General features: G+C 36.8%; 1 protein-coding gene across 1 annotated transcript in view; it reads right to left on the bottom strand.

Annotated features, from left to right (window-relative positions):
* Positions 1 to 627: 627 nt before the first annotated feature.
* The window catches only part of LOC128653246 (acetylserotonin O-methyltransferase-like), a 176,398-nt gene continuing 156,928 nt past the window's right edge, over positions 628 to 20,097 (bottom strand). The window contains exons 7-8 of the mRNA XM_053706434.1: positions 10,413 to 10,535; positions 628 to 1,474 (exon numbers count right to left, since the gene is read on the bottom strand). Coding sequence (XP_053562409.1) covers positions 1,263 to 1,474; positions 10,413 to 10,535 — 335 coding nt within the window. The 3' untranslated portion in view covers positions 628 to 1,262. The remainder of the gene's footprint in view (positions 1,475 to 10,412; positions 10,536 to 20,097) is intronic.

Genomic DNA, 20,097 nt, shown 5'->3' on the forward strand with positions numbered 1-20,097 from the left:
GGTTAATAGTTTAAATAGATACTTTGCGATATGGGGCATGGCGGTTTAGGGGTTAATAATTTTAATAGATACTTTGCGATATGGGGGTTGGCAGATTAGGGGTTAATACATTTATTAGTTATTGTGGTGTGAGATTTGCGGTTGAGAGGTAGATATTGCGCATGTGATAGGTGTTTGATTTTAACAGCGAGCGACGGGGAACATAGATGCGGCACCATATATGCGGTTGAGTGTAGTGTAAGGTCGGGTTACCATAGTAACCTATTAATGTTTTAGAAATCTGGCATCGGGTGGAAGCGTTAACACAATGCTAACTTACACCTACACAAAAAGAGCGACTGCACACAAAGCGGAAACTTTTTCAATGGAAACCTGGTACTAAAATGGAGTCGTAAATTACTTTTAGCTGTCGGCCGCTTCGGTAGCTTACGGCTCCATTTTTAATGGCTCAATGGAAGCGAGCTCCATGTTTGCTAAGCACTTGAAAAGCTGCCACTGAACAGTAATAGTTTTTACTAGTAGCATTTTGCTAATACAGGTGTAAAACAAGTGTAGTAAATTGCAAAATTGTTTCCGTTCAGAGCTGAAATGCACTCGTAGGTTATTTCAAAGAACTTTATTACACACTTAAATGATTTGATTTTTATTGTATTTTCTCCACAGAACAAATTATTTTTTGTTGCATGTGAAATGATAGTGGACCAGCAGGCTGATACAGTAATATATAAGATTGTATAAGCTTCCACAAATGGCAAATTCTTGAAATGTTGCTTTGTATATAAGTGCTATAACAATTGAGGACATATTATTTTGCTTTTTTTTTAAAAAAACGATTTAAATGAATTTCTATTACATCTGATCTTTATTAACAAAAAAACAGGCATAAAACAGTTGCATTATAGTTTAAAATAACATTTGGGTTTAATTTTAATTGAAGACCACATAACATTAATTGGTCACCTTATACAGATATTTTTTTATATCACATTATCCAAACTACGGACCCCCAACAACAGCCAGCCATCCTGTAATCCTCAACACACCAAACAGATAATATCGATAATTTGTTATACAGTATATATATATCATTAGGTAATTTAGTGTGTGTATTACATATTTCCTTTGTATAATGCTTTTATGACTTGGCCTCCATTTTAAAAAGTCTGGGTGTTCCCTGATTTACATAACACAATAAACAATTACAGATTATGTTAAAGGTAATCATAGCTTTTCTGTCAGAAGTGGGTATGAATAACCATATTTTATTTTATTGCAAGAATGGTTTCACTTAGCTTTCCATTGATACTAAATCTGATATCTTTAAATCCAGCTGCAATCAGAATTTTTTTGTATTCTTTAGCAGTTCTCTCTCTGCCATCACTGCACATCATCATTATGAGGTCCAGCATCTGGGATGTAACAGGTCCACTCATGTCTTCATTTATGATAGCTTCAGCCATAAGTATTCCACCACCTAATATAATAAACCACGGTACATTTTATTAATTCATTTTAAGCCATACGTATCCCACCACCTAATATAATAAACCACGGTACATTTTATTAATTCATTATAAGCCATAAGTATTCCACCACCTAATATAATAAAACACCATGGTACATTTTATTTATTCATTTATAGCCATACCTATTCTACCACCTAATATAATAAAACACCATGGTACATTTTATTTATTCATTTATAGCCATACCTATTCTACCACCTAATATAATAAAACACCATGGTACATTTTATTTATTCATTTATAGCCATACCTATTCTACCACCTAATATAATAAAACATTACAGTGCATTTTTTTTTTTTTAAAGCTGGCGTGTTCATGGAGTGTCACGTGACATGCTGAAATGATTGGAGCTTGACAGTAATGACGTGACAAGAATCCTGATATTTGAAAACTGATGACTTGAAAAAGGCTTTTTGATTAAGCAGAAATGTCATCTTGTGACTTCTTTTAAAATGGATGACTAGTAAAAGTAACTTTAAAATGAGACCTGTGAGTGCTCTTCAATAAGTGTAAAAGCTCTAATAGAATATTTATAAAATACAGCAGTATGTATCAAATGTATCTGATTGCCTTGTTAAACCACCTAATGTAACCACCTTATATTTCCACTTCTTTTTAACAAGTGGTCTCCTTGAGGGTACAGAAGTCCTGGGTCCTAGATGTATATCAAACAAAAGGCAGTGCCGATATCGGCAATTGGATAAAATTGATACATAACTTGCCGTTTGTCCACTTTTTTTTTATCCGCCTATCCATAGCACTGCTGTATTTTATATATATTCTATCAGAGCTTTTATGCTAATATTTTGGTTCTCTGATATTATCACTCTATGGGGCCTATCTATCAATCTCCGAATGGAGCTTGATGCTCCATGTTTCTGGCGAGCCTGCAGGCTCGCCAGAAACACAAGTTATGGAGCAGCGGTCTAAAGACCGCTGCTCCATAACCCTGTCCGCCTGCTCTGATGAGGCGGACAGGAATCACAAGAATTCAACCCGATCGATTACGATCGGGTTGATTGACACCCCCTGGGAGTCTGCAGGGGGCGGAGTTGCACCAGCAGCTCTTGTGAGCTGCTGGTGCAATGCAGAATACGCAGAACGTATTGCTCTCCGCATTCAGCGATGTCTGTCAGACCTGATCCACACTGTCGGATCAGGTCCGACAGACATATGATAAATAGGCCTCTATATGTTAACCTGTTCTTCTGCAACATATTGATGTTTTTTAACTGCTAATGTATTATCTATAAGGGAGACGCCCCTTCATAACCTGAGCTATATTTTTAAGTGTCTATATATTAAATTAGATTTTTAAGTTTGTTTAGGTATTTTATAGGTATTTCTAGTAAAGTCTTTTATGGGTATTAATTAAACTATTTAGACCATACTCCAGTACTCCATTGTTTATTTTTAGCGCTCCTTATTCTATATTGTTTCAGGTGTTTATTGGGTTAGATATACTCTGGAAGGGTTAGTCTGAATAGGAGCTGTGTGAGTACATTTCGGTGCGCCCTGTTTTCCGTTCCTTTGCATTCTTCAATAAGTGTACCCTGTATGGATGAATTTAAGGATGCCCTCTGGCACTATGAAGAAGTAGGAGTGAGTGTATGGCAACAGTTAATTTGTGTGTGTGTTTACTTGCGTGTGTGTGTGTGTGTGTGTGTGTGTTTACTTGTGTGTGTGTGTGTGTGTGTGTGTGTTTACTTGTGTGTGTGTGTATGTGTGTGTATGTGTGTGTGTGTGTGTGTATGTGTGTATGTGTGTGTATGTGTGTGTGTGTGTGTGTGTGTGTATGTGTGTATGTGTGTGTGTATGTGTGTATGTGTGTGTGTGTGTGTGTGTGTGTGTTTACTTGTGTGTGTGTGTATGTGTGTGTATGTGTGTGTGTGTGTGTGTTTACTTGTGTGTGTGTGTGTGTGTGTGTGTGTGTGTGTATATATATATGTACCTGTTTCTCTTAGTATCCTTTTTCCTTAACCTTTCCATAAGAGCATACTGAAGTAGTATATGGTGGCAATGTTTGCAACGTTTCATTTGTCAATTTTTCTAAAAAGTGACAGTAAAGTCAAAACTAAATATTCATGATTCAGATAGAGCATACAATTTTAAACAAATTTCTATTTTACTGCTATTATCAAAAATGCTTTGTTATCTTTGTGTCCTTTATTGAAGAGTAAATCTAAGTAGGCTGATAGAAGCTCAGAAGTGTGCATGTATCTTTAGAATTCTATGGCAGTAGTGTTAGCAACTATGTATAACATTGCTCTAAACAATACACTGCTACTAGATGGCTATAGACATGTGCACACTCCTGAGCTCAACTGGATTATTTTTTAACAAAGGATACCAAGACAACTAGGCAACATTAATAATAGAAGTAAATGGAAAGGTGCTTAAAATATACGGCTAGATTTAGAGTTTAGCGGCCAAAGGGGTGCGTTAGCTACGCTTGCTTTTTTTCTCCCGCACCTTTTAAATACTGCTGGTATTTAGAGTTCACAGAATGGCTGGGTTTTCAGTGCGCTAGGCTCCAAAAAGGGAGCGTAGAGCATAATTTAACGCCACTGCAACTCTAGATACCAGCGGTGCTTACGGACGCGGCCAGCTTCAAAAACGTGCTCGTGCACGATATCCCCATAGAAAACAATGGGGCAGTTTGAGCTGAAAAAAAACCTAACACCTGAAAAAAAGCAGCTTTCAGCTCTTAACGCAGCCCCATTGTTTTCTATGGGGAAACACTTCCTACGTCTGCACCTAACACTCTAACATGTACCCCGAGTCTAAACACCCCTAACCTTACACTTATTAACCCCTAATCTGCCGCCCCTGCTATCGCTGACACCTGCATATTTTTTTTAACCCCTAATCTGCCGCTCCGTATACCGCCGCTACCTACATTATCCCTATGTACCCCTAATCTGCTGCCCCTTACACCGCCGACCCCTATATTATATTTATTAACCCCTAATCTGCCCCCCACAACGTCGCCACCAGCTACCTACAATAATTAACCCCTAATCTGCCGATCGGAGCTCACCGCTACTATAATAAATGTATTAACCCCTAAAGCTAAGTCTAACCCTAACACTAACACCCCCCTAAGTTAAATATAATTTTTATCTAACAAAATAAATTAACTCTTATTAAATAAATTATTCCTATTTAAATCTAAATACTTACCTGTAAAATAAACCTTAATATAGCTATAATATAAATTATAATTATATTGTAGCTATTTTAGGATTAATATTTATTTTACAGGCAACTTTGTATTTATTTTAACCAGGTACAATAGCTATTACATAGTTAAGAACTATTTAATAGCTACCTATTTAAAATAATTACAAAATTACCTGTAAAATAAATCCTAACCTAAGTTACAATTAAACCTAACACTACACTAGCAATAAATAAATAAATTAAATAAACTACCTACAATTATCTACAATTAAACCTAACACTACACTATCAATAAATAAATTAAATACAATTCCTACAAATAAATACAATTAAATAAACTAACTAAAGTACAAAAAATAAAAAAGAACTGTTACAAAAAATAAAAAAATATTTACAAACATTAGAAAAAAATTACAACAATTTTAAACTAATTACACCTACTCTAAGCCCCCTAATAAAATAACAAAGACCCCCAAAATAAAAAAATGTCCTACCCTATTCTAAATTACAAAAGTTCAAAGCTCTTTTACCTTAACAACCCTTAAAAGGGCCCTTTGCGGGGCATGCCCCAAAGAATTCAGCTCTTTTGCCTGTAAAAAAAAACATACAATACCCCCCCTAACATTACAACCCACCACCCACATACCCCTAATCTAACCCAAACCCCCCTTAAATAAACCTAACACTAAGCCCCTGAAGATCTTCCTACCTTGTCTTCACCATGCCAGGTATCACTGATCGTTCCAGGCTCCGAAATCTTCATCCAAGCCCAAGCGGGGGCTGGCGATCCATAATCCGGCGGCTGAAGAGGTCCAGAAGAGGCTCCAAAGTCTTCATCCTATATGGGAAGAAGAGGCGATCCGGACCGGCAACCATCTTGATCCAAGCGGCATCTTCTATCTTCATCCGATGACGACCGGCTCCATCTTGAAGACCTCCACCGCGGACCCATCTTCTTCTTCCGACAACTTTCCGACGAATGACGGTTCCTTTAAGGGACGTCATCCAAGATGGCGTCCCTCGAATTCCGATTGGCTGATAGGATTCTATCACCCAATCAGAATTAAGGTAGGAAAATTCTGATTGGCTGATGGAATCAGCCAATCAGAATCAAGTTCAATCCGATTGGCTGATTCAATCAGCCAATCAGATTGAGCTCGCATTCTATTGGCTGATCGGAACAGCCAATAGAATGTGAGCTCAATCTGATTGGCTGATTGAATCAGCCAATCGGATTGAACTTGATTCTGATTGGCTGATTCCATCAGCCAATCAGAATTTTCCTACCTTAATTCTGATTGGCTGATAGAATCCTATCAGCCAATCGGAATTCGAGGGACGCCATCTTGGATGACGTCCCTTAAAGGAACCGTCATTCGTCGGGAAGTCGTCGGAAGAAGAAGATGGGTCCGCGGTGGAGGTCTTCAAGATGGAGCCGGTCGTCATCGGATGAAGATAGAAGATGCCGATTGGATCAAGATGGTTGCCGGTCCAGATCGCCTCTTTTTCCCGGATAGGATGAAGACTTTGGAGCCTCTTCTGGACCTCTTCAGCCGCCGGATAATGGATCGCCAGCCCCTGCTTGGGCTTGGATGAAGATTTCGGAGCCTGGAACGATCAGTGATACCTGGCATGGTGAAGACAAGGTAGGAAGATCTTCAGGGGCTTAGTGTTAGGTTTATTTAAGGGGGGTTTGGGTTAGATTAGGGGTATGTGGGTGGTGGGTTGTAATGTTGGGGGGGGGTATTGTATGTTTATTTTTTACAGGCAAAAGAGCTGAATTCTTTGGGGCATGCCCCACAAAAGGTCCTTTTAAGGGCTGGTAAGGTAAAAGAGCTTTGAACTTTTTTAATTTAGAATAGGGTAGGGCATTTTTTTATTTTGGGGGGCTTTGTTATTTTATTAGGGGGCTTAGAGTAGGTGTAATTAGTTTAAAATTGTTGTAATATTTTTCTTATGTTTGTAAATATTTTTTTATTTTTTGTAACTTAGTTCTTTTTTATTTTTTGTACTTTAGTTAGTTTATTTAAATGTATTTATTTGTAGGTATTGTATTTAATTAATTTATTGATAGTGTAGTGTTAGGTTTAATTTTAACTTAGGTTAGGATTTATTTTACAGGTAATTTTGTAATTATTTTAACTAGGTAGCTATTAAATAGTTATTAACTATTTAATAGTTATTGTACCTGTTTAAAATAAATACAAAGTTACCTGTAAAATAAATATAAATCCTAAAATAGCTACAATATAATTATAATTTATATTGTAGCTATATTAGGGTTTATTTTACAGGTAAGTATTTAGCTTTAAATAGGAATAATTTATTTAATGAGAGTTAATTTATTTCGTTAGATTTAAATTATATTTAACTTAAGGGGGTGTTAGTGTTAGTGTTAAGTGAAAGAAAATGTTTAGGTTTCATGTCCCTTTAAATTAAAATTCTTTATTCTGATTTATTTGCTCGTTTTCATATGAGACCTCTCCAGTTTGTATGCTGAACAAATGGTGCAGGGATTATACAAGGATATCACAATTAATATCCTTAAATCCCAATGTTCGACTTGGTGGTTGAATCACCATTGTATAGTTCTAGGGGCCTCTTTTGTTCATCCAACCTGGACTGTGATCACAACTGATGCAAGTCTTTCAGGTTGGGGAGCTGTTTGGGGATCTCTGACAGCACAAGGAGTTTGGAAATCTCAAGAGGCGAGATTACCAATCAATATTTTGGAACTTAAGGGCTCTTCAGATTTGCCCTCTGTTGAAGAGAGAACCGTTCATTTGTTTTCAGTTAGACAATAATACCACTGTGACATATGTCAATCATCAGGGTGGGACTCACAGTCCCCAAGCAACGAAAGAAGTATCCCGGATACTTGCTTGGGCGGAATCCAGCGCCTGTCTAATTTCTGCAGTTCATATCCCAGGTATAGACTATTAGGAAGCGGATTATCTCAGACGCCAGACTTTACTTCTGGGGGAGTAATCCCTCCATCCAGATGTGTTTTCTCAGATTGTTCAGATGTGGGGTCTTCCAGAAATAGATCTGATGGCTTCTCATCTAAACAAGAAACTGTGCAGGTCCAGGGATCTTCAGGTGGAAGCAGTGGATGCGTTGACACTTCCTTGGTGTTACCAACGTGCTTATATTTTCCCGCCTCTAGTTCTTCTTCCAAGAGTGATCTCCAAAATCATCATGGAACAGTCGTTTGTATTGCTTGTAGCTCCAGCATGGCCTCACAGGTTTTGGTATGCGGATCTTGTTCGGATGTCCAGTTGCCAACCTTGGCCTCTTCCATTAAGGCCGGACCTTCTGTCTCAAGGTCCGTTTTTCCATCAGGATCTCAAATCATTAAATAAACACTTATTTCACAGAAAGATTGCTAAGCTTCCTGATATTCACTGTTTTGTACAGGCTTTGGTTCGTATCAAGCCTGTCATTAAATCAATCTCTCCTCCTTGGAGTCTTAATTTGGTTTTGAAGGCTTTACAGGCTCCTCCATTTGAGCCTATGCATTCTTTGGACATTAAACTATTTTCTTGGAAAGTGTTGTTCCTTTTGGCCATCTCTTCTGCTAGAATAGTTTCTGAATTATCTGCTCTTTCTTGTGAATCTCCTTTTCTGATTTTTCATCAGGATAAGGCGGTTTTATGGACTTCATTTAAATTCTTACCTGAGGTTGTGAATTCTAACAACATTAATAGAGAAATTATTGTCCCATCCTTGTGTCCTAATCCTACAAATTCTTTGGAGAAATCCTTACATTCTTTGGATGTGGTAAGAGCTTTTCATGAGAATTAACTTATATTTTGGGTTGAGGATTATTTTTTCAGCGAAAAATGGCTGTTTTTATTTTTATCCCTCCCTCTCTAGTGACTCTTGCATAGAGTACCACATCTTGGGTATTGCTATCCCATACATCACTAGCTCATGGACTCTTGCCAACTACATGAAAGAAAACATAATTTATGTAAGAAATTACCTGATATATTCATTTCTTTCATATTGGCAAGAGTCCATGAGACCCACCCTTTTTATGGTGGTTATATTTTTTGTATAAAGCACAATTATTTCCAAATTCCTTTTTTTTTATGCTTTTTACTCCTTTCTTTATCACCCCACTACTTGGCTATTCGTTAAACTGAATTTTGGGCATGGTGAGTGTAATTTCAATCTCTCCTCCTTGGAGTCTTAATTTGGTTTTGAAGGCTTTACAGGCTCCTCCATTTGAGCCTATGCATTCTTTAGACATTAAACTACTTTCTTGGAAAGTGTTGTTCCTTTTGGCCATCTCTTCTGCTAGAAGAGTTTCTGAATTATCTGCTGTTTCTTGTGATTCTCCTTTTCTGATTTTTCATCAGGATAAGGCAGTTTTGCGGACTTCATTTAAATTCTTACCTAAGGTTGTGAATTCTAACAACATTAATAGAGAAATTGTTGTCCCTTCTTTGTGCCCTAATCCTAAGAATTCTTTGGAGAGATATTTACATTCTTTGGATGTGGTGAGAGCTCTGAAATATTATGTTGAAGCCTCTAAAGATTTCAGGAAGACTTCTAGTCTATTTGTTATCTTTTCTGGTTCCAAGAAAGGTCAGAAGACGTCTGCCATTTCTTTGGCATCATGGTTAAAGCTGTTGATTCATCAAGCTTATTTGGACTAGATCGGTTTCCACTTCTTGGGCTTTTAAGAATGAAGCCTCAGTTGATCAGATTTTCAAAGCAGCAACTTGGTCTTATTTGCATACATCTACTAAATTCTACCATTTTGATATATTTGCTTCCTCGGAAGCGGTTTTTGGTAGGAAAGTTCTTCAGGCAGCTGTTTCAGTTTGATTCTTCTGCTTATGATTTAAGTTTTTCTTTTTCTTTTTTGAGAATAAACTTATATTTGGGTTGTGGACTCATTTTTTTTCAGGGAAATGGCTGTTTTTATTTTGTCCCTCCCTCTCTAGTGACTCTTGCGTGGAGTTCCACATCTTGGGTATTGCTATCCCATACGTCACTAGCTCACAGACTCTTGCCAATTACATGAAAGAAAACAAAATTTATGTAAGAACTTACCTGATAAATTCATTTCTTTCATATTGGCAAGAGTCCATGAGTCCCACCCCCTTTTTTATGGTGGTTATGATTTTTTTGTATAAAGCACAATTATTTCCAAATTCCTTTGTTGATGCTTTTTAATCCTTCTTTTTTACCCCACTTCTTGTCTATTCGTTAAACTGAATTGTGAGTGTGGTGAGGGTGTATTTATAGGCATTTTGAGGTTTGAAAAACTTTGCCCCTCCTGGTAGGATTGTATATCCCATACGTCACTAGCTCATGGACTCTTGCCAATATGAAAGAAATGAATTTATCAGGTAAGTTCTTACATAAATTATGTTTTTTGGGTTTCATGTCCCTTTAAATAAATTCTTTATTCTGATTTATTTGTGACTGGTTTCCTGTCTATTTTGAAAAATAAAACTTTATTTGATCAATCATTTTATTTTGTTCAATATAACTTTATATCAATATCAGATATAATTAAATACAATTATTGTATTAATCACTGCTGCTTCAGATACATAATTCTATAAACATTTCTTGAATTACTTTTTAACCTTTCACTTTCTAATGCTGCAAGATTAGCTCCAAGATCTGTGCCCATGCAGTAGAGTATCACTTTAATCATATGGTAACAAAAATATTTAACATACCTGGTTTGCAGGCATTATAAATTTTTCTTAGCAAATGTAAACATTTATCCTCAGCCCAGCCATGGGTTATAAGTGAAAGAATGTACAGGTCAGCTTCTGGAAGAGGATCCTGAAAGAAGTTTCCTAAAAATAGGAAATAAATATTTTTAATCATAAAGTCATAGAAGTGACAACAGTCCACGCTCAGAACCCTTTAGCAACTGAACTATATTCGCTAAATATGGCAGAGCAGATAAGCCATGGGTCAATATCATTTTGCAGAGCTTATGTCTCATCTTGTAAAAAGTTTCATGTTCCCTAATAAAAAATAAAAAATTCTCCATTTTTTTTAATAATACCAATTTGTTTTTGAAGGATTTAAAGGGACAGTCAACTCAAATTTTTTAATTGTTTTAAAAGATAGATAATACCTTTATTACCCTTTCCCCAGTTTTGCACATAAAAATAAACTTTTTACCTCTGTGATTACCTTGTTTCCAAGTATCTTCTGATGACCCCCTGATCACATGACTTTATTGACTTGCATTTAAGCCAATTAGTGCAGTGTTAGAATCTAAGGGCGTCAGCACAATGTTATCTATATGGCTAACATGAACTAGCTTCCCCCGATGTGAAAAGCAAATACAAAAGCATGTGATCATGTGGCTGTCTTTAGGGACTTAGAAACAGACCGAAAATTTAGAGGTTTAAAGTTTATAAAGTATGTTAATATAATCATGTTGGTTGTTTAAAGCTGGGGAATGGTAGTAAAGGCATTATCTATCTTATCTAAACAATAAAAAAAATTGTGTTGACTGTCACTTTAAGTTTTGAATGCATTTTAATTAACTTGTAATTATAAGTACTGTTATGAACTAGTTTTATTTATTATAAATACAAAATATATTGGGATAAATTACAAATGGTGCACTAGTGGCAGTGTGTGACGCGATAACAAATATTGCAACCACACTAACTTACACGCATATTGAAACGTTTACACTGATATATACATTTTCTGATAAAAATACTTTCAGATAAAAATAAAAATGTTTTTAAAGGGACATGGTGTATGACACGATATTTGACTGAAAAGGGCTATAATGTATATATATATATATATATATATATATATATATATATATATATATATATGTCTAAATATGTGTGTGTGTAATAAGCATAATGAACTTCTTGTTAAACTTATTTTAAACTTATACTGCCATAAATAAATTGAAATCACTTTTAGGCTGCCCACTCCGGAAAAGTATCTCAATGACAGAATGATACCTTTAATAATAGGGCCTATTTTGGACCATCAAAACGTTACTCATATATAAATTTAGAGATAACAGTGTGAAACCCATGCATATTAGCAGATAATATCAAATATAGGATGAACATTATGGGGTATATTTATTATAGTGTGAGCAGACATGATACTATATAGAGTATCATGTCCGCTGCACATCGATAAATGCCGACAGCATACACTGTCGGCATTTATCATTGCACCAGCAGTTCTTCTGAACTGCTGGTGCAATGCCGCCCCCTGCAGATTCTGGGCCAATCAGCTGCTAGCAGTGGGTGTCAATCAACCCGATCGTATTGGGTGGACCAGTTATGGAGCAGCGATCTTTAGACCGCTGCCTCATTACTTCTGAAGGCTCGCCAGAAACAAGGGGCATCAAGTTTGTTTGGATTTGAAAGCTTGCATTGTGTTGCTGTTTTAGGGTCCCAGGTATTGAAAAGGACCTTGACGTGGTACCTGGGCTTGTCCCATTTGGCCAGATGCGGTAACTAACCTTTCCATTTTTGCTTTTAAATCTTAGCTGAGAGCTTGTAAGTGAGTGCTGGGTTTTCTCTGTGTGTTGTATTAATTTGTTTTGTAATTTTCCCTATGGTTCTTGCACCCAGACCTGTCTGGGGCTAACTGCCTGTGGCTCTGGGGACAGCACAGCTTCCTGTGAGTGCCAGTGGAACCCGGGGCTGGGCATGTTGCAGGTTCATGGGATGTGTACCCGGTCCGGTATGAGAGTGCAGTTCCCTTCCGTGTTTTATATATATAGATAGATAACTCCATCATTACCCCTACCCTGCATGCCCGATATTTTGGTGCCACACTTGACTCAGATCTTACTTTCACTCCCCACATTCAGTCTTTGGCCAAATCCTGACTCTTCCACCTTAAAAACATCTCTAAAATGAGAAATTTCCTTACACAAGACACAACTAAGATTTGAATCCACTCTTTCATCCTTTCCCGCCTTGACTATTGCAACTCCATCCTCTCTGGTCTCCCTAGCTGCCGTCTAGCTCCTTTAAAATCCATAATGAATGCTTCTGTCAGGCTCACCTCCTTACATGTCGCTCTTCATCTGCTGCACCTCTCTGCCAATCCCTTCACTGGCTTCATCTCACCTCCAGAATTAAACACACAATTTTGACTATGACATACAAGGCCCTCAACTGTACTGCTCCCCCTATATCTCAGACCTTGTCTCCAGATACTCTCCCTCCCGTCCCCTTCGCTCTGCTCACAACCTCCTCCTCTCTTGTTACCTCCTCACATTCCCATCTATAGGACTTCTCCAGACTGGCTTCTATCTTGTGGAACTCTTTGCCTCACTCTACAAGACTCTCCACTAGCTTTGAAAGTTTCAAGCGCTCCCTAAAGACTCTACTGTTCAGGAATGCATACATCCTACACTAACCTTTCCTTACCCCAGTTCCTCTTCTCATTTGCTATCCATCCCTTTGAACCCCTTTAGCATGTAAACCATCATAAGAACTGACTACAACAGTGCAACTCTCATCAGGGCCCTCTACCCATTTGATCCCTATAAATGTTACCCTGTATACCACAATTATGTTTATAAAATCTGTTGGTGCTCTACAAATAACTGATAATAATATCTGATAATATATATGTTTACAGTGACATAAGGAGGGAGGTAAACAACAAGGTACCATCCTAATTTTTAAAATGAAAATTTGGCGATCTATTAACAGCACAATAATGAAACTTACAGAGATATACAAGTATGCACTCATGCAGAGAGAAGCCTGGTTATTTATGGGCATATACTATAAACCTTAAAATATTATACAGAACAGTGAGTTCCAAACAAGAAATGAAATGGTTCCATGACTCACAGTAAGCTTACAATTCAAAAAATGCCAAAGTTGCTTTCAATACATAGTGAAAACTACAAAATTTTTACCCCACACCATTTCTCCATTGTAGGGAACCAGACAAAATATACTTGCAAGAGGCTGACAGTTTGCATTGTTTCCACAATCTATCAACCACAAAGCGCTACCACAAGGTAAAAAAGTTTTGCATATTCAAAATACCAGCTCTGACCCGCATTGTATCCAAAGCAGAACGCATTGAAACGTTGATACCTTTTCCCTAGTCAGCTCCAAATGCAACGGCCGCATCGGCCATCTTGTCCTCCTAACCTGCTTTCCTATAAGTCTCATACCAGCTAAGGACCACAGTAGATATTTCTGGTAACTCAGCCATGATTGGCCACTTCACAGCATCACTGTGTCACTTTCATAAAAAATAAATGAAGGGTCACTCTTTTCTAAGTGAGGGACTTCTGACAGAACATCTTGAAGGTCCTGCTGCACACAAACCATAGATACATTGTATATTGGGGTAATTTCCACTTCTGTAGAGCCAGAATATAGAACCCCCTAGATGTTTCTTCAATAATGAATACCATGCACCAATAAACTTCTGTCTTGAGCTGTAGGCTTATGTATACCACCCCATTCATGCCTGATGTGATGGTCTTCTATTAAGCAAAAAGTTGTTGTGTGTATATGTGAGCTAACAGCTAAGGGGTGATTATTAATATAGTAGTTTTACTACAGAGACAGAAAATATTTAAAAAAGTGGTATTTAATCAAAAAAAGAAATATACTGTACAAATGTATAATGCACCAGAATAATTAAAATAATACTCACATATGACCGGTCATCTAAATGTTATCTATAATAAAAAGATAAAACAATTGCAAGTGATTTCCACCTATTATATTATCTTTTGGTACTAAAATATTTAAATAGCTATTACACTAATGGTACATATAAATTTCATTGGTTAGTAACAGACCAACTAATAGCCTTATAAGATGTATTTTTCAGTGTGTCCTTACTGCAAATGGGAGATCCCTTTTTACAAACACATTTGTTTGCTTATTCTAGAGTCCTTAATTAGGATATACATCAATTCCTCTTTTTCAGCGAAAAAAAACTTTTTGTTGTAAACACACTGGGTTGCTTATTCTAAAGTCCTTAATTAAGATACACACCGGTATGTCTTTTTTCTTATATGAAAAACTAGTTTATACCCTTAATAAGGGACCAACCATGGGATAATGTTAATACGAAATGTATTTGCTGGAAATGTCACTTGTTATTTCTTTAGCCCAACAGATATGAAAAGATATATGGAGTTGTTAATTTTTGTAGTTTGACTAGTAAAGTCCCTCCAAATAATGTTAAGGTGTTATTTTACACGGATATAGATATTTGTTTGAAGATTCGTCCCATTAAAGAACCACACTCACAGCTGCTACACCTCTGTGTGCCTACCTGATTCGGTGAAATGCTAGCCGTTTCGTTGTGGCAAGGCACAGGTGTCTGTGCAGCTCCATGTAGTTGGTGGCGTCACTTGTTGCGTCCGCAACTGGGAAAAGATAGTTCCGTGATGTATGAAAAAATAGTCCCTTTTAAGAATCCGTCTTAATCCTCCAAATGGGCTTTACAACGGCTTTATCAAGATGGTTCTGAGTGATTTAAGTATTCCTTATAAATGTATGCCTGTTAGTTGATTGGTTAGACATTAGTTACATGCAATATAATAAAGGTAGAAGTCTTTTAAGATGGACTAGTTAAATATTCCTACAGAAATTACTGAGTACTATTACAAAAGTATGACATTAACAGGTATGTTTAGCATCATGAATCATTGTATTGCTAAATAACCTATTGTTAAATTTTAATTTACCCTAATAAAATTGAGGTTGAACTCATTATCATACGTGCAAAAGTGGTACTACGAAAAGTTAAAAATTAAAAAGAAGTCTATAAAAAAATGTTGTATAGTATAGTCTATGGTATCCAGACATATCATATAAGAAAAAAAGACATACCAGTGTGTTTTTTTTCACGGAAAAAGAGGAATTGATGTATATCCTAAGTAAGGACTCTAGACTAAGCAAACAAATGTGTTTGTAAAAAGGGATCTCCCATTTGCAGTAAGGACACACTGAAAAATACATCTTATAAGGCTATTAGTTGGTCTGTTACTAACCAATGACATTTCTATGTACCATTAGTGTAATAGCTATTTAAATATTTTAGTACCAAAAGATAATATAATAGGTGGAAATCACTTGCAATTGTTTTATCTTTTTATTATAGATAACATTTAGATGACCGGTCATATGTGAGTATTATTTTAATTATTCTGGTGCATTATACATTTGTATATTTCTTTTTTGATTAAATACCACTTTGTTAAATATTTTCTGTCTCTGTAGTAAAACTACTATATTAATAATCACCCCTTAGCTGTTAGCGCACATATACACACAACAACTTTTTGTTATTTCTGTCCAAAATCTTTTCTGTTTTATGGGAGCAGACTAGTATATGTGCAGGGGTAAGATTTGCACACTATTTTTACCCTCTTTTTTCTTCTATTAAGCAAGCCACAGCATCCAATAAAGCTTAAAGGGACACTGAATCCAAATTTTTTTCTTTCTGATTCAGATAGAGCATGCATTTTTAAACAACTTTCTAATTTACTCCTATTATCCAATTTTCTTTGTTCTCTTGCTATCTTTATTTGAAAAAGAAGGCATCTAAGCTTTTTTTATTGAGAACTCTGGACAGCACTTTTTTATTGGATGCATTTATCCACCAATCAGCAAGAACAACCCAGGTTGTTCACCAAAAATGGGCAGCATCTAAACTTACATTCTTGCATTTCAAATTAAGATACCAAGAGAATGAAGAAAATTTGATAATAGGAGTAAATTAGAAAGTTGCTTAAAATGTCGTGCTGTATCTGAACCACAAAGGAAAAAAATTGGGTTCAGTGTCCCTTTAATAATCAAATTCCATTTGTGTATAAACTCTTCTCTCTTATCTGAAATACCCCAAAAGGTGCATTATATCCGGAAATATAGCTGACAAGCACATTTTCAGAGCTCTTGGTGAGACCACTGCCTAAGTCCTCAATGTTCCAGATCAGGGTCCAGAGATCACAGAAACAGCAATTTTAATAATGTTTGAGTCAGCAGACTATACGAAATCTATGTATCTATTTGTATTGTATATTGATGCTGTAGTTATCAAATGATTATCAGTGGATTATCAGATTCAAACTGGGAGCCTCTGATATTGCAACTCAACATGGACGCCGCCCAGACAAACCCCCCAAGATATAATTTTTATTCAATTGTATTATGTTTTAATGTGTTTTACTGTGTTTGTGTGGTCCATGTTTAATGCTTCTGTTGTGTTTCGTCTATATGTAGTATCTATCTAGTGTCTGTGTGAAAAATATTCAGTGTTTTGTGTAGTGTTTCGTGGTGTGTAGTTTGTGCTATGTGCATTGTTTATGTAGATGTGTGTGGTATATACTGTATATGGCATGTTTGTCGTGTATAGTGTGTTTGCAGTGTTTGCGTAATGTGTGTGTGTAGTGTTTTGTGGTGTGTAGTTATGTGCTGTATGTGTGGTGTTTATGTGGTGCATAGTGTATTTGTGGTTTGTGTTGTGTGTATGTGTATGCAGTGCTTCTGTTAGATGTAGTGTGTAATTAATGCATGTATAGTGTTTTGTAAATCTGTGTAGAGTTTGTGCATCCTGTGTGAGTGTAATGCTTGTCTGGTATGTGTATATAGTGTGTAGTGTGTGGGAATAGCGTGTGCAACCACTAAAACATAGAACAAAAATGATGCACTGTTTACACAATAAACTCTGTGTCCCTGGCCCTGCCAAATGTCATAAAGAATGATGTAGTGTTTTTTGTTTGTTTTTTTGCTGTAAGGAAAAATATATTTTTTCAAAACTTAGTCCTAGAGGCCTATTTATCAATTTCTGTCCAACATGATATGCTGTAGCGTATCATGTCCAACAGACATCGCTGAATGCTGACAGATTTAACATTGCACAAGCAGGTCTGCTGAACTGCTTGTTCAATGCCACCCCCTGCAGATTCGCAGCCAATCAGCCACTAGCAGGGGGTGTGAATCAACCCGATCGAGGCAGCGGACCAGTTAAGGAACAGCGGTCTTAAGACCGCTGCTTTATAACTGCTGTTTCCCGCGAGCCTGAAGGCTTGCACGGAAACAGGGGCATCAGGGGTTATTTTGGCCTTGATAAATTGGCCCCCTAGTATACATAGTTGGTGGCTACAACTGTAAAATGTATTTATATGTATTTAATAGCCATATATGTGATATCTCATATTGTTAAAGCAGGGGTTCTCAAACTTGGCCTCCAATGGTTTTGTGACTACATTTCCCATGATGCTTAGCCAGATAAAATGCTGGCTGAGCATCATAAGAAAAGTAGTTCCAAAACCTCTGGAGGGCCAAGTTTGAGAACCCCTGTGTTAAAGTGACAGTATACACCAATTTTCATATAGACAATAGACAATAGGGGGCATATTTATCAAGCTCCATAACCTGTCCACCTGCTCTGAGCAGGCAGACAGACATCGCCGCAATTCAACCCGATCGAGTACGATCGGGTTGATTGACACCCCTCTGCTGGTGGCTGATTGGCCGCAAGTCTGCAGGGGGCGGCGTTGCTATCAATGCTGAATACGGCGAGCGTATTGCACGCCGTATTCAGCGAGGTCTGGCAGACCAGGTCCGCCAGACCTTGATAAATAGGGGCCTAGGGCTGCACGATTAATTGCATGATGCGGGAGTATGTGATTTTTTAATATAAAAACGGGTTCTGTTTGTGATCTCAGTAGCAGCTGATCAATCTATGTCTAAAAGCAGAGCCCATGCAGGAGAGTGAAGAGGAGGGAACGTCACTTACTTATACTTCCCTCTAGGGACGTCTGCAGTCTGAAACTTTAGGTATGTACTATGGCTGCACGGTTAATCGTATGATGCGATTAATCGTGATTTTAAATCGCAGCAGTATGCAATTTTTTTTTATTACAAAAAACATCCTCAACGCAGTACAGTCAGCCACATTGGAGGATTGTTTTTTAATCAAAAAAATTGCATACTCCCACGATTTAAAATTGCGGCGATTTAAAATCACGATTAATCGCATCATGCAATTAATCGTGCAGCCCTAATAGACACTACTATAGGGACTAATGCTTTTTTCCACTTTTTTGCTATAGGGGAATCTGTTATCGTGTGCGTGTGTTCTGCTTATCGCGCAAGTGAACACTGTTTACTTTCCACTTGTAATTCTAGCTCTACCCAACGCATAAAAATAGCTTACTTTTAGTGGAGTTAATATTTAAGTGGGAGCGTAAATACCGCTCCACTTATTATCTGGCCCTTTGTGTCTTTCTTTTGTTAGATGTACATTTTGGGCAAAAAATTTTTTGTGGTAAAACCAAAATTTTGCAGTGTAAATGTGAAGCATATAATCGTTTAGTGGATCCTATTTATTTAAGGTAAATTAGAAAGTTGTTTAGATTTTGGGTTTCATGTCCACACATAATGGAAGCTGCTAATTTATTTTTTGCTATGTAAACAGGATCTCAACATCTCCAAAAATTTGTAACACTTACAGACCCTGAAGGTATCCCCAAAACTGTCAAATTTCACAGAAATTCATTAAAGGAAGAGAAAGATAAAAAATTGAATGTGCATGCGTGTATTTCAATTTAAAATAGAAGCATTTTTGCAATAGACTTTTGTTAGCAAAAAAACGCTTCTAGCAAAAATGACTGCTTTTCTTTTGCATATGCACATATCCTATGAGAGCCCGTGCGCCAGTTTTTAAACACCTTTCTTATTCGGAGACCTGGCAGTGGTGTGTATTGCTTCTGAAGGTATAGTTTGTGTCATACAAACAACTAATGACTCTCTGAGAAGGTGTGGTTGAATACTGGTGCACGGGCTTTCACGGGTTATGTGCATATGCACTTAAAAAACACTAATAACTTTTACTGGAAGTATTTTTGCTAATAGAATTATATTGCAAAAATTATTAAATTTTATGTTGAAATGATTTTTATTGACATTTTTAGAATTTTTACAAAAGATGTAGGAAAACAATCGTAACAAACAAATATTTGGTCTTCATCAAAATAGCTGAAATCAGCGCCCTTGGAACAAAAAAGGGGCTCATAAAAATTTAACTTACTGAAGACCTCCAAAATATCTATAAGGTAGCATCATAGAAATAAAGAGAGCACATACCTCCACCTGTTGAAACCATGCAATATGAATGTAAGCTGAATAGCGGAGTTTTGCTATCATTAAGAAGAGAAAAAAGAGGGAAAAGAAATAAGGAAAATGGAGGTTAATAAAGGAAGAAGAATAAGAAGAGAAAAGAGAGTTGGGTAAAGGGGGAAGGGAAGGATTATAAGGAAAGGACTGGTTTTGACTCTGGCCTCCCATCTAATATTGCTGAATTAACTGCAGTTGCGACTTGATGAGACACGGGAGGGACCCCGTGATTATAACCTGACTAAAT

The sequence above is a fragment of the Bombina bombina genome, chromosome 3, assembly GCF_027579735.1.
Source record: "Bombina bombina isolate aBomBom1 chromosome 3, aBomBom1.pri, whole genome shotgun sequence".
NCBI classification, from domain to species: domain Eukaryota; kingdom Metazoa; phylum Chordata; class Amphibia; order Anura; family Bombinatoridae; genus Bombina; species Bombina bombina.